General features: G+C 47.0%; 1 protein-coding gene across 1 annotated transcript; it reads left to right on the top strand.

Annotated features, from left to right (window-relative positions):
* On the top strand, positions 1-8125 carry LOC138768082 (carbonyl reductase [NADPH] 1-like). Its single transcript, XM_069946119.1, has 3 exons — positions 1-337; positions 6677-6784; positions 7565-8125. The coding sequence occupies exons 1-3, from the start codon at positions 52-54 to the stop codon at positions 7999-8001; spliced, it is 831 nt and encodes a 276-aa protein (XP_069802220.1). The 5' UTR covers positions 1-51; the 3' UTR covers positions 8002-8125.
* The last annotated feature ends 6571 nt before the right edge of the window (positions 8126-14696 follow it).

The raw sequence follows: 14696 nt of genomic DNA, 5'->3' as shown, positions 1-14696 counted from the left end.
GCACTTTGCATTTCCTCTGCTCATCTCTTGCACATAGTAAGAGCTGTCAGCATGGCCGGGGTGCGGGTTGCAGTAGTCACAGGGGGCAATAAGGGAGTTGGGCTGGCTGTGGTCAGGGCCATGTGCAAGCAGTTTAAGGGGGATGTGTATCTGACAGCCAGGAACCCCAAGCTTGGAGAAGAAGCTGTCCAGGCCCTGAATAGTGAGGGGTTGTCTCCGCTCTTCCATCAGCTGGACATCAATGACCTGACCAGTATCCGAGCTCTGCGGGACTTCCTAAAGGAAAAGTATGGCGGTCTGGATGTTCTCATCAATAATGCAGGAATTGCATTTAAAGGTATGTTACGTTGGCTTTGGAACTTCTTAGTGGATAACTTCTGGGCCATGTGTTAGTGCTGGTCTATATAAGCAAGCTGCAGCACCTGGAGATCTGCTGTCAGGGATATTCATTGCATTACTGATCCTGTACATCCTGTATTATACTCCAGAGCTGCACTCACCATTCTGCTGGTGGGGTCACTGTGTACATACATTACATCACTTATCCTGTACTGATCCTGAGTTACATCCGGTGTTATCCTCCAGAGCTGCACTCACTATCCTGCTGGTGGGGTCACTGTGTACATACATTACATCACTTATCCTGTACTAATCCTGAGTTACATCCTGTATTATACTCCAGAGCTGCACTCACTTCTGCTGGTGAGGTCACTATATACATACATTACTTATCCTGTACTGACCCTCAGTTACATCCTGTATTTCTTTTATTAAAATTTTAAACATCACAATAATTAATAAAGAAATAACACACCCTATCTAACTAGAACAAAACAATAAACAGAAAAATTACCAAAACAAAATGAAACCATAACAAACCACCGGTTCATACCCACACTCGTTCTTCCACCCAGACAACCCATATATCTATATACAATATATACATACTTTAGAGCTGCACTCACTATTCTGCTGGTGGGGTCACTATGTACATACATTACTCATCCTGTACTGATCCTGAGTTACATCCGGTGTTATCCTCCAGAGCTGCACTCACTATCCTGCTGGTGGGGTCACTGTGTACATACATTACATTACTTATCCTGTACTGATCCTGAGTTACATCCTGTATTATACTCTAGAGCTGCACTCACTATTCTGCTGGTGGGGTCACTGTGTACATACATTACATTACTTATCCTGTACTGATCCTGAGTTACATCCTGCAATATACTCCAGAGATGCACTCACTATTCTGCTGGTGGGGTCACTGTGTACATACATTACATTACTTATCCTCTACTGATCCTAAGTTACATCCTGCAATATACTCCAGATATGCACTCATATTCCTAAATAGAGACTTTGAGAAAACAGTATAAGAAGTTCTTGTTTCTTTAGTTTCCTTACATGTGGTTTGCCTTCACTTTGCACTTGAATATATTATACCGCACCCCGCCTGCTGTCTGACCTGTAGAAATGCACAGTCATGCTGAGTTGTGTCTGCGCGATAACCTGTAGTTCTGGTTTTATTATGTAACTCACATTTTATAGAACCCCTTAAAGGGGTTGTCCGGCGAAAAAAATTATTCACAGAATAACACACATTACAAAGTTATACAACTTTGTAATGTATGTTATGTCTGTGAATGGCCCCCTTCCCCGTGTCCCACCACCCCCACCCGTGTACCCGGAAGTGTGGTGCGCTATACATTACCTGTCACGTGCCGACCACGGTCTCCGATCCTCAGCAGTGACGTCTTCTTCGGGAGGCCAGCGGATCTTCCCGAGTGCTGGCCGCCCTCTGCAGCGTCATCCGAAGCTCAGCCGCGATTGGCTGAGCATAACTGTGCTCAGCCAATCGCGGCTGAGCAGCTGATGACGTGGCCGCGTCATCAGCCGCTCAGCCGCGATTGGCTGAGCACAGTTATGCTCAGCCAATCGCGGCTGAGCTTCGGATGACGCTGCAGAGGGCGGCCGGCACTCGGGAAGATCCGCCGGACTCACGAAGAAGACGTCACTGCTGACGATCGGAGACCGTGGACGACACGACATGCGGTGAGTATAATGCACCACACTTCCGGGTCTAGCGTGGGTGGGGGGAAACACGGGGAAGGGGGCCATTCACAGACATAACATACATTACAAAGTTGTATAACTTTGTAATGTGTGTTATTCTGTGAATAATTTTTTATCGCCGGACAACCCCTTTAAGTAAGGGCTTCTACTACTGGGTTACTCCCTTTAGTCCTCAATAGCAGCACCCCAGGGTTTGTCATCCAGCTTTCCTAGACTCCTGAAGGGCATATGTCTCTGGGAGTTGAAGCCATAATATGTGTGGGAAAATGCACTGCATTGCTTTATTGCTGTTGCTGCAAAAGTGGAAAGGGACAGCATTCTATAGCTAGTATTACAATAAAACCTGAGCAGAAAAGATATTACTACTAGAGATGAGCGAACCTGACGGATTTCTGGTTCATACGAACCAGAAATCTCGGCATCTGACTCATCTCTAAATACTACCACAATGCCTCATGCACAATGATTGTGTACAGTTTCATTCAATACACAGGATCCCGCTCTACCTCTGCCTGTAGTCTCATACAGTCACAAGATCTCTAGGTGCTTACAGGCATGTGGCACTACAGCGTATATGAGGCCTAAATAGGCACTGTCACCTTAAAAGAAAAATCTGTGACACGCCATAGGAACACATGAAAAGTTTTGGGTTCCCTGCCGTTAGCCAGATCACAACCAATTCAAAATGTACTTCTATGACCGGTGTACTAAGAACTTTTTAAGACATTTTTAAAAACTACAATTCCCATCATACTTGGACAGCCAAAGCTTTGATGGGAATTCTCATTTTTGTAACAGCTGAAGAGTATATATATATATATATATATATATTCCCCTCACACACACACTTTTTATATAACACATAGAAAGGACCATCAACAGTGATGTCAGAAGAATTTTATACCACTTTTCTATGGTAACACCCAGATGTCAATTTATTTCAAATATTTATAATAGGTATAAGAGAGGAATGGTACAATGTAAAATTCTAATAATAAAATGCTTAATTTTTTTTCTCATAATGAATACAAGTGTTTGCTTGAAACCCAGCAACGATGATAATTGAGGGGTGGGAATTCCCATGCGAGAGGGCGCGGTGCCAAGAGGAGGGATCTATTGCTGGTAAACTCCCTGCCGGGTCAGCCGATATGGTGGTGTGATGGCTGAGTGGGTCTAGGGTCACTTGGGCACTTGTCACGGTAGCCTGGAGTGGTGTAGGACCCACCCCAGAGAGTTGGCACCGCCACCACACTGTCCAAAAGGGAAACAGAACAGTTTACTTGGAAGGACATACAATGCAATGGACGTGCAATACAAGAAAGGTACTTTGGTTCAGAATACAGTTTAGTGCAATACAACAAATATACTATTTTTCAAGAGGTTCAGGTAATGGTAACTGAGGTAGAGATCAGGTACTTTAAGGAAGAAGGTGATTTGCAGTCGAGAGAGTAGAGGAAAGGGGTTTGCCAGAGGGGCCTTGTCCTGGGTAGAAGTGTTCTCTGCCGGAACAGTAGAGGTGTGTAGAAGAAGAAATACAGAAAACTCGTACGTAAGGATGACTTCTAGTCTTACCGCCTTATGCCCCCTAGTTGCGAGCTACCCTTCCTAGGTGGGTAATACAAGCCCCAGGCCCTGTTATCTGGTTTGAGCAGACTCCTGAGACTTCCCAGTTGTCCTGCGCTGCGCAGTGGAATGCGTAGACATTCAGTAACTTTGTTGCACTGGGGTCAGTTCCTATGACTTCTGAGGTAACTGCCCTGCACTTTGTAGAGAGGCTCCTGGTGTGGACAAGGTGTTCCTAAGTTGGCTTCTCTTGCCCTTGTAATGTTTAGCACTGCATAGCAGTTCTAGTGCTCATCAGAAGAAACTGGCTTGTCTGGTTGTGTCTCTGTTAGGCTGACTCCAGAGTACAACTAACTCCTAAGTCCTCCTAAGGAACTAAGTCCTACATGGGTTTGTCCAACCCTGCCTGTGATTGGTGGGCTGTGTGTGTACCGAAAGAAGCAAAGAGCAGATTGGCGGAGGAAAGAGGAAAAAGCACCTGCACCTGTGAGTGGTCAAAAGAACAGCATGTGGCATACAATAGTTAATCACGAACTGGAGAGAATGGAACGGCTGCACATCCCATCTATGGCTGATACTAATGCCGCTAGGCTTATATTAAAAATCAACACCAGAGTGTCTGTATATGGATTGATCAAGCCATATTGCCCCGTGTACCACCGCGCAGGTCCTCTGGTCCACACGGGTCCCTATGCTAACTCCACACTGTGTCGGTCAGCGACTGCCAACCCCGCAAAGCGTGCACGTGCAGGGAAGGGAGGCCATGGAACGGCCCTGCAACCCCAATGTCACAGGACCAGACCCAAAAAGCCCCACCAAAACCCAGCCAGCACCACCGGCGGGGAAGGCTGCCCCCAAACGACACAAGTATGGATATGGTACTACACTTACCATTGCTGCTCTCACAGAATGGGGAAGACATAAGGTGCAGACATGTGAGCACAGGCATATCCTGCTAATTTTGGTCATGTGGGTCTTATAAAGGAGTGCGAGCTGTTCAGAGAGGGAGAACTGTGAAACACGAACTGGAGAGAATGGAACGGCTGCACATCCCATCTATGGCTGATACTAATGCCGCTAAGCCTATATTAAAAATCAACACCAGAGTGTCTGTATATGAATTGATCAAGCCATATTGCCCCGTGTACCACCGCTCAGGTCCTCTGGTCCACACGGGTCCCTATGCTAACTCCACACCGTGTCGGTCAGCGACTGCCAACAGCAGCGCTCTTTTTTTCTTCCCTGAACCGCATTTTGTTTCTCTCTTTTCTCCGTGTTTTGCACTCCTCCTGGTGAGACCCACATGACCGCAATTAGCAGGAGACACCTGAGTGCACATGGTTTTAATCCCTCCTGTCTTTTCCCATTCTGTTTGCAGCAGCTATGGTGAGCGCAATACCTCATCCAAACTTGTGCTGTTTGGGGGCGACCTTCTCCGCCGGCGGTGCTGGCCGGGTTCTGGTGTGGTGTTTTTGGGTCTGGTCCTGTGGCATGGGGGTTGCAGGGCCGTCCCATGGCCCCCGTTCCCTGACTGTGCACGCCTGTGGGGTTGGTGGCCACTGACTGGCACGGTGTGGACTTAGTGTAGGGACCCATGTGTATCAGGTACCTGCACGATGGTACATGGGGCAGTATGGCTTGATCAATTCATACACAAAATTCTGATGTGTTTTTTATTTAGCCTAGGGGCACTAGTATCAGCCATAGGTGTGAGGTGCAGCGCTCTTTTTTCTTCCCTGAACCGCATTTTGTTTCTCTCTTTTCTCCGTGTTTTGCACTCCTCCTGGTGAGACCCACATGACCGCAATTAGCAGGAGACACCTGAGTGCACATGGTTTTAATCCCTCCTGCCTTTTCCCATTCTGTTTGCAGCAGCTATGGTGAGCGCAATACCTCATCCAGACTTGTGCAGTTTGGGGGCGACCTTCTCCGCCGGCGGTGCTGGACGGGTTCTGGTGTGGTGTTTTTGGGTCTGGTCCTGTGGCATGGGGGTCGCAGGGCCGTCCCATGGCCCCCGTTCCCTGACTGTGCACGCCTGCGGGGTTGGTGGCCACTGACTGGCACGGTGTGGACTTAGTGTAGGGACCCATGTGTATCAGATACCTGCACGATGGTACATGGGGCAGTATGGCTTGATCAATTCATACACAAAATTCTGATGTGTTTTTTATTTAGCCTAGGGGCACTGGTATCAGCCATAGGTGTGAGGTGCAGCGCTCTTTTTTCTTCCCTGAAATACAATAGTTAATACTTGGAAGACTTCAGCTGTGCATGGAATAATACACATACAAACACATTATTTTCCATCTGACACAGTGCTCTCTGTTGACATCTCTGGCCGAGACAGGAACTCTGTCTCGGGTTTTCTATGAATCCCCATAGAGAACCTCTCCTGCTTTGGAGAGTTCCTGTCTCGGCCATAGATGTCAGCAGAGAGCACTGTGTCAGACTGAAAATAAAACAACATTTCCTTCATGACATACAGCAGCTAATAAGTATGGGAAGACATGAGATTTTTTTTTAAAGAAGTAAATTACAAATCTATATAACTTTCTGACACCGGTTGATTTGAAAAAATAAAATAAAATTGCTGGACAACCCCTTTAAGAAGGATAACTGTTCTCGCTTTTGTTTTTTTGGATCAGGCCCAATAAAAATCTTCCTTGAACTTTGTGGATAACAGTTTACAAGGCTGGGAGGATAAAGTGACTGGAAAGATTAGAAGCAAATGTGTCCATGGGCAACAGTTTTTCTATTTTCCCAAAAGTGATAAATTTATATTTAAGTCGAAGGTTGATATACAGATAGGAACCACTGCACCTAAAACAAGCCTGTTTAATATAAGGAAGCCATCCACTATGCAAAGTGTTTGTGAATAGTGATGAGTGAACTTGCTGAATATTCGGCTTCATCCAAAGTCAGACCGTCTGCATTTGATCAATCGCATTCTCCTTTGTGTCTATTGAGTCTACAAAGAAAAGGCACAGCTTATTTTACCTAAACCTCATGTCATTTCTATGGTTTGTTTTTCCAGTTGCTGACACAACCCCATTTGGCACCCAGGCGGAAGTAACTCTGAAGACCAACTACTTCGCCACACGAGATGTCTGCAATGAGCTGCTTCCTCTTATTAAGCCCAATGGTGAGTAAATAGTTAAAGCGAATTTACCACCGGGTGCATTCGCTTTAAGTGTTTCACATGAATAGAATGGTGCCAGAGTGGGGAAGTTGCCTCGGTCCTTTTTTTGAACCGTGCACAGCGCCAGTCTATTACCAGGCACCACCCCAGGCTGAAGCACGGCTCCATTAGAATCAATGGAACCGCGACATAGAGGGGCAGGGATTCCTCCCACTGGGGGCGGGCCGGTCTGCCTCCAGTGCTTCAGCCCGGGCAATGCTTGGTAATAGACCGGCGCCGTGCACAGAAATGGGGCTGCGGTTTAAAATAAAGACCGAGGCACCGGATTCCCCGTGCATGCACCTTTCTATTCATGTGAAACACTTAAAACTAATGTACCTAATGCATTTGCTTAACATTTGAAGAGGAATTTAACAATTTCTACAATGAAAAATTTATGAAATATTAGTAGTTTAAAGAAATATAGACTTTTCTTAAAATTATTGGCTAATTTAGCAAAATTGACAGAAAATGCAGCCCTTTTGGACTTTAAATTATCCTCTTGTTAAAAATAGATTTTCCCATGTTAATAATTGTGTGTTATTATGATAGTTCCCAGGATCTTTTTTTGTTGAGCCCCCTAGGGATATGAGTGGCTGCCATGTACCTCCATAGCCTGATATTAGGTGGGATTTCCCTTGTCTCACACTAATGGTGAAGGTTTGGGAGCCTCCATAGAAGCAGATTATCTGCTAAACTGTTGAGTAAGTTTTCTAATTAACTCCATGTATTGTGCACTGACAGGAAGAGTTGTCAATGTATCCAGCATGGTGAGCCCCTCCGCTCTCGCCAAGTGCAGCCCAGAACTCCAGGAGAAGTTCCGCAGCGACACCATCACAGAGGAAGAGCTGACGAAACTCATGGAGAAGTTTGTGGAAGATGCCAAGAATGGAGTCCATCAAGAAAGGGGCTGGCCAAACACTGCCTATGGGGTGTCCAAAATGGGGGTCACAGTGTTATCTAGAATTCAAGCACGAGAACAAAAGAAGACCAGGAAAGGAGATGGCATTCTCCTCAATGCCTGCTGCCCAGGATATGTGCGGACTGATATGACAAATCCTAATGTCACCAAGTCCCCGGACGAAGGTGCGGTGACCCCGGTATATTTGGCTCTCCTCCCAGATTCAGCAGATTCACCCTATGGGGAGCTGGTCAGCGACAAGAAAGTTGTGCCTTGGTAGTTGTAACATCCTTTAACTGTGCCCTATGTCAGATGTTGGCCTTAATACCTATCGATATAATGATGGTTATTTTTTCCCATTAAAGGTAATTTTATGTAAAATTAAAGCTTGAGGTTACCTGAAATGTATGGCCTTGTTTCCTGATTTAAATGATATTGTGTAGTTGGGGCACAGAAGAAACTATGAGATCTCATCTGTACAGTAGGACCCTTAAAGGTGTATTACCATCTAGAGAAGTCATCCCCTCTCCATCTGATTAAATGAATGACTATTACTACTCATTGTTCCCCTGTTGTCCAGCAGCTCCCATCCTCTCTGTTAAAGCTTCTGTTGTGCGAGCGCATTCATATCATATGCAAACATGGTGTACACCAGTGCTTCTCAAACTTTTTGTTCTCGGGCCTCACCCAGCAATCTATGTTGATGCTCGGGCCTCACCAACAAACATACAACTATGAATCACCAGATAACGCTATGTAGTGCACATAATATCCCATAGCAGCGTCAAAACAACACCAAGTGCAGAAATAAATGTTGCTTCACCTTTAGTAAACCACCAGCACAGTGCAGAAAATACATACTGCTCCACCTGCAGTATCCAATTACCAAATATTGCTCCATCTGTATACCAGCCCCACAATGCAGCATTTCTTTCTCCATAACCCACCTGGCAGCTTACACACACACTCTAGCATGATTCTACTTACCTCCTCTTCCTGTGGTAGCTCCCTTTCCCCTCATTACTCGATTTCTGTACATTTGGCATTCCTGTCACTGTCAGAGTGATGTGCAGTGTTTCTGGCACTGTCAAAGTAGTAGGTATTCCCATAATAGCTCCTATATAGTAGTTAATACCTTCAATAGTGCCGTACAAATAGTAAATTCCCCCACTAGTCTCCCACAAACAGTTAATAACCCCACTAGTGACCTACAAATAGTTAATTCCCCCAATAGTGACACATCAGTGTGCCACAAATAGTTAAATCCCCTGTAGTGCCCCGCAAACAGTTAAATCCCCCAGATTAGGTATGTGGGTTGCCCCCTGTGCGTAAGATCCCCTGCTTTTCCCCATGTGGTAATAATGCCCCGACTGGGACCCTCATACAATGCCCGCTGCTATGCCCCCATATAGTAATAATGTGTCTTGCTGTGTCCCCATATAGTAATAATGCTCCCTGCTGTTCCCCCATATAGTAATAATCCCCACTGCTGTGCCCCCATATAGTAATAATGCCCACTGCTGTGCCCCCATATAGTAATAATGTCTCTGGCTGTGTCCCCATTTAGTAATAATGTCCCCTGCTGTGCCCCATATAGTAATAATGCCCCCTGCTGTATCCACCAGTTAAGTTCCCTCCTCTGCCTGCAATCAACCTGACCCCTCTACACACAAACTACCCCACCTGACCCCTCCCCCCACACACACTCCCCCACCTGACCTCCATCCCCACACACACACTACCCCACCTGACCCCCCCCCCCCCCCACACACACACACACACACACACTCCCCTACCTGGCTCTCATCCCCACCTGACCATCCCCCTGTTTTCCATATGTCCCCCTCTCCCCCTGTTTTCCATATGTCCCCCTCTCCCTCTGTGTTCCATATGTCCCTCTCCCTCTGTTTTCCATATGTCCCCCCTCTCACCGTTTTCCATATGTCCCCCTCTCCCTCTGTTTTCCATATGCCCCCTCTCCCCCTGTTTTCCATATGTCCCCCTCTCCCTGTTTTCCATATGTCCCCCTCTCCCCCTGTTTTCCATATGTCCCCCTCTCCCCCTGTTTTCCATATGTCCCCCTCTCCCTGTTTTCCATATGTCCCTCTCCCTCTGTTTTCCATATTTCCCCCCTCTCCCCGTTTTCCATATGTCCCCCTCTCCCTATGTTTTTCATATGTCCCCCTCTCCCCCTGTTTTCCATATGCCCCCTCTCCCCCTGTTTTCCATATGTCCCCCTCTCCCTGTTTTCCATATGTCCCCCTCTCCCTCTGTTTTCCATATGTCCCCCTCTCCCCCTGTTTTCCATATGTCCCCCTCTCCCTGTTTTCCATATGTCCCCCTCTCCCTCTGTTTTCCATATGTCCCCCTCTCCCTCTGTTTTCCATATGTCCCCCTCTCCCTCTGTTTTCCATATGTCCCCCTCTCCCTCTGTTTTCCATATGTCCCCCTCTCCCCCTGGTTTCCATACACATGTCCCCCTCCCCGTTTTCACACACTTGTCCCCTAACCTTCGGCCGCTTAGCTGACAGGGAGGCCCCGCGTTCTTCCTCCAGCCGCCCGCTTTAATCTGGTGCACTGATGCTCCGTACGGCCTCAGTGCACCCGGCTTGTGATTGGCCTGCCCACCTGTCCATCACCACCGGCGCTGCGCTCTCCCCCTGGGTTCCGAGTGACGAACAGTCACAGTGACAGGAGGATAGGAGCCGGACGAGCGCCTGCGGTGATTGACAGGTGGCAGGCCAATCACGAGCAGCGGTGTGCTGAGGCTGTACGGAGCCTCAGTGTACCAGGTTGAAAGAAAAAATAGCTGCGAGGGGGTTGAGCGGGCGGCTGGAGGAAGAACGCGGGGCCTCCCTGTCAGCTGAGCAACTGTGCATCGGGAACGCTGGCCACAAATCCTGGAGTCCCTGCAGTGTCGGGCACAGACTGGGACCCTGCGCCTCACCAGACTGCGAGCTGCGCCTCACCAGTGAGGCGCACCTCACAGTTTGAGAAGCGCTGATGTAAATAGACCACAGTTTCTCTTTCATTTTACCAGAGCTGAAAGCTGAAATACAATTGGTTGCTATGGGCCAGTGGCATAGCTACCGGGGATGCAGGCCTTTCTCCATGGTGCTAATGTGCTAGCACTATGGTACTGACAGCCTCCAGCCAGCCTTTTCTAGTTACACCCCTGCTATGGGAGAACTATCTTTGGAGGAGGAGACCCAAACCTTCTCATGAACAACAATTGCTGTCCTTGGTTATCCTTTTACTATGTCTATGAAAAAAAAAAAAGCTACTTCTTGTGGTGGGACACCCCCGCGCTAGCGTGGAGGAGACACAGCCGGTCACTTGCTAGATAGTAGTGTGGGACGCCACTCCGGTGGTGGTTGGCCGAGACCCAGCTGGACCATAAGATGTTACTTCTTGATGCCAGTGCCAGCGGGGCACACAGTTTTGATGGCAGGCCTGCTTTTATAAGTCCAGTTGTACCTTTTTTCCCTGTGGTCAGTGTCCTGCCAGGTTGCTACGGGGTCCCTTGGGTTAGTGTAGTCACGAATGGCCGGAGTGGTGTAGTGACCCTCCCGGACTATCAGAACTGCCACCCACAGAAAGGGGAAGTGACCCAAGGATGTGGTAAACACTGTGTCGGTGCGGGTTGAAGAATCACAGTGTCTCTTTATCATAAATAAGCTTGGTTTTACTTGGAAGGTACTTGAGTGCAGCAAGTTATACAGCTTTACTTTGACAAGATAAGCTACACTTGATAGTTCCCTTGATAAAGCATGAGATAAGACACCGGATAGTACAATAACCAGATCTGCGACAGGAATAGAGTGAGGAGTACAGTCGTGCTGACTGAGTAGCCTGTTGAGTGATACAAAGAAGCAGGGTAGCAGAGAGGAGGATGTCATGAGAGTCTGAACCCAAGTAGTACTGTCCTCTGCCAGAATGTTGGAGAATGAGGTAGAATACTTAGAAGAAGAAGAGAATACCTGTGGCCCAGACCTTGTTACCTGGGATGAGTGGAATGCTGAGGGTTCCCTGCTGACAACCACGCTGCAAGATAGAGTTCCTAGGTTTTTGCAACTTTGCTTTATCCGGATCAGTTTCTAGCCTACTGCTGTCTGTGGATACTGTCCTGCTCTGTGACTCTCCTAGTCCACGGTGTGGGTTGAGGTTGTCTCTGACTTGTCCTCTCTTGAAGGGGGTCTAACACTGCATAGTGTTGTGTGGCATTACTGAGAAGAAAACTGTTAGCTGTGTCTTGTCTGACGTCCTACCTATACGGGGTTCTAACTAAGACTGACCAGACTAGGGGACCTGGCAGAGGGTCAGGGCCCGGAGAGAACCAATGTAGGGAGCTGTCGGGCTTGCATCCTTCCTCTACAATGTCCAGCACGAAAGACCTACACACTTCCTCTACCCATGTGACTTCCTTCCTCAGCGTATCTAAAGTGCGCTGTCAGTGGGTGAAGAGTGCAATAGTAGAAGTAAAGAGAGAGGTGATAGGAGAGAAGAAGAACAGATTCCCATAGGTTCGCAGATCCATTTGACATACAAACAATAACCCTTCAAACATTTCAGTCGTGCAGAATCTGGATACACATTTTTAATACAGCGTCATCTAGTGGCGAAACTTTATCACTACCATCATCACCACACAATAAGTACAGGCTTTTTTGAAGGGTGTAACCAATAGTAACACCCTGGTAGGACACCACATTCTTACTGCTAGGATATGCCAACAATGCAAACAAGGGAAGCAGTAGTGTCTAGAGCTGTGTCCCTTTCACTGTTTTACCCTGCACAGTAGACCCCAGAAACCTGACAGGTAACCTCTATACAGCCCAATCTCTGCACACCTCTGCACACCTGGGGGGCTAGGATCCAACTCAGAAGGGTACACAGCCATGGTGCATTCTCATGATCAGTGGTGCCCCATGCCTGAACTCACCTTAAGGGTACAAACCCACACACCGTATACGCAGCGTATTTACTGCTGCGATACGCAGCAAATACCCAGCAGATACGCAGCAGATACGCAGCAGATTAGATCTAAATAACTGAACACAGCATCAAATCTGCACCATCAAATCTGCTGCGTATTTGCTGCGTATCTGCTGCGTATACGGTGTGTGTGTTTGTACCCTAACTCATGATGAGTCAGCAAATACCTAATTCTGCAAAATCATTATAACTAAGCGATTTTGAAGACAGCTTGTGATGTGTGTCCTATGAGCTGATAAATTATTATGATTACATAGGAGTATATTTCACCCAGCCTACACTTACCTTCTATAGACCTACCCTATAGAACTTTAAGGCATCTCTCTTCCTTAAATTAACAGTCATGCAAAATAAAGAACAATCTCAGCTTTCCGAAATTTCCCTGCTGAATGTTTAATAGAGCTCTAGCACCATGCATCCTAGCTGTGTGTAAGTAACAAAGAAGCTCTTAGTATAATTGCACTATATGGACACCTATACATACCATGTCCAGGAATTTTTATAACATTCTATTCTAAATTGGTAATTTATATTGATGGTTCCCTCTTTGCAGGTAGTACAGCTTTCACTCTTCTGGGAAGAGTCTGTGGGAATGTCATTCTATTCATCTACAGTGTTCCTCCACAGGGCCCCATAGTAAATGAGGTTACATATATACACACTGTTACATTACATTGCATTCAGAACAATCCGCAGAGAACCTCCCTAGCCTAAGGGCCCTTTTACACAGAAAGATTATCTGCCAAAGATTTGAAGCCAAAACCAGGAACAGACTATAAACAGAGACCAGGTCATAAAGGAAAGCCTGAGATTTCTACTCTTTTCAAATCCAGTCCTGGCTTTGGCCTCAAATCTTTGGCAGATAATCTGTCAGATAATCTTTCTGTGTAAAAGGGCCCTAAAGTATAGAAGGCTCTTCCAAACGACCAACGATTGATGATGTTGGTGGAGAAAAGGGTTAGACATGATGGAGAATCACCACCTGACCCTTTTGTTTTGGGAGAGACAAGCCGCAGCAAGACCTCTCTTGTTGCGGCTTACCTCCTCCTTATAAAGAACACAGGAACGCTTGGTCATGCTGAATGTTCCTGTGTATGGGAAGGACAGGAAGCAGACAGGAGAGATAACTAACGGCCGAAAAATCGCCAGCTTAAAGAGGTAGTGCGGCGTTTAACATTTATTCACTAAATAACACACATTACAAAGTTATACAACTTTGTAATGTGTGTTATTTAAGTGAATGGCCCCCTTCCCCGTGTTCCCCCCCACCTCGAAAGTGTGGTGCATTATAATTACTTAACTGCTGTCGACCCCGGCCGCCATCTTAGGTCGACAACGTCATCTTCGGGAGGCCGGCCGAACCGCTCCAGCCATCCCTCATGCCGCCCCCCCCCCTCTGCCGCGTCATCATCTGCTCTGCCGCGACTGAATAAGCACAGTTATGCTCAGTCAATCGCGGCTGAGCAGCTGATGACCCGGCAGAGGGGGGCCGGCGTGAGGGGAGGTTGGAGCGGTTTGGCCAACCTCCCGAAGATGACGTTGTCGACCTAAGATGGCGGCCGGGGTCGATGAGTATAATGAACCATACTTCCGGAGTGGGGTGAATACGGGGAAGGGGGCCATTTACTTAAATAACACACATTACAAAGTTGTATAACTTTGTAATGTGTGTTATTTAGTGAATAAATGTTAAACGCTGCACTACCCCTTTAACAGAGCATTTTCAGAAATTTGATGAAGGACCCTTCAACACTTCTGGGACCTTTCAGGGTTCCAGGATGGGCCTAGAGACATAATAACTCTTGTGTAACAAATTAACCTAAAGTCCTGTACCCTGCAGAGGTAGAAGTATATTTATGTTGTATTAAACCCACCCTTAAAGATTACCTCAGTGAAGATACTCAAGACTAGTACCCACACAGTAAAGTGTGCCTGTCAGCATGGCCACTGTTAGGCCAGCCCCCTTGTCAAATGACTCAG

The sequence above is a fragment of the Dendropsophus ebraccatus genome, chromosome 11, assembly GCF_027789765.1.
Source record: "Dendropsophus ebraccatus isolate aDenEbr1 chromosome 11, aDenEbr1.pat, whole genome shotgun sequence".
NCBI classification, from domain to species: Eukaryota; Metazoa; Chordata; class Amphibia; order Anura; family Hylidae; genus Dendropsophus; species Dendropsophus ebraccatus.
The sequence above is the reverse complement of the archived record's forward strand: the minus strand, read 5'-3'. Positions and strand labels throughout refer to the sequence as shown.

What these genes read in the sequence shown, in the direction of transcription:
- LOC138768082 (XM_069946119.1), top strand. Translation starts at nt 52, where the DNA reads ATGGCCGGGGTGCGGGTTGCAGTAGTCACAGGGGGCAATAAGGGAGTT. An exon ending in TGCAGGAATTGCATTTAAAG is followed by an intron (nt 338 to 6,676) that starts GTATGTTACGTT and finishes TTGTTTTTCCAG; the next exon opens with TTGCTGACACAACCCCATTT. An exon ending in TCCTCTTATTAAGCCCAATG is followed by an intron (nt 6,785 to 7,564) that starts GTGAGTAAATAG and finishes GTGCACTGACAG; the next exon opens with GAAGAGTTGTCAATGTATCC.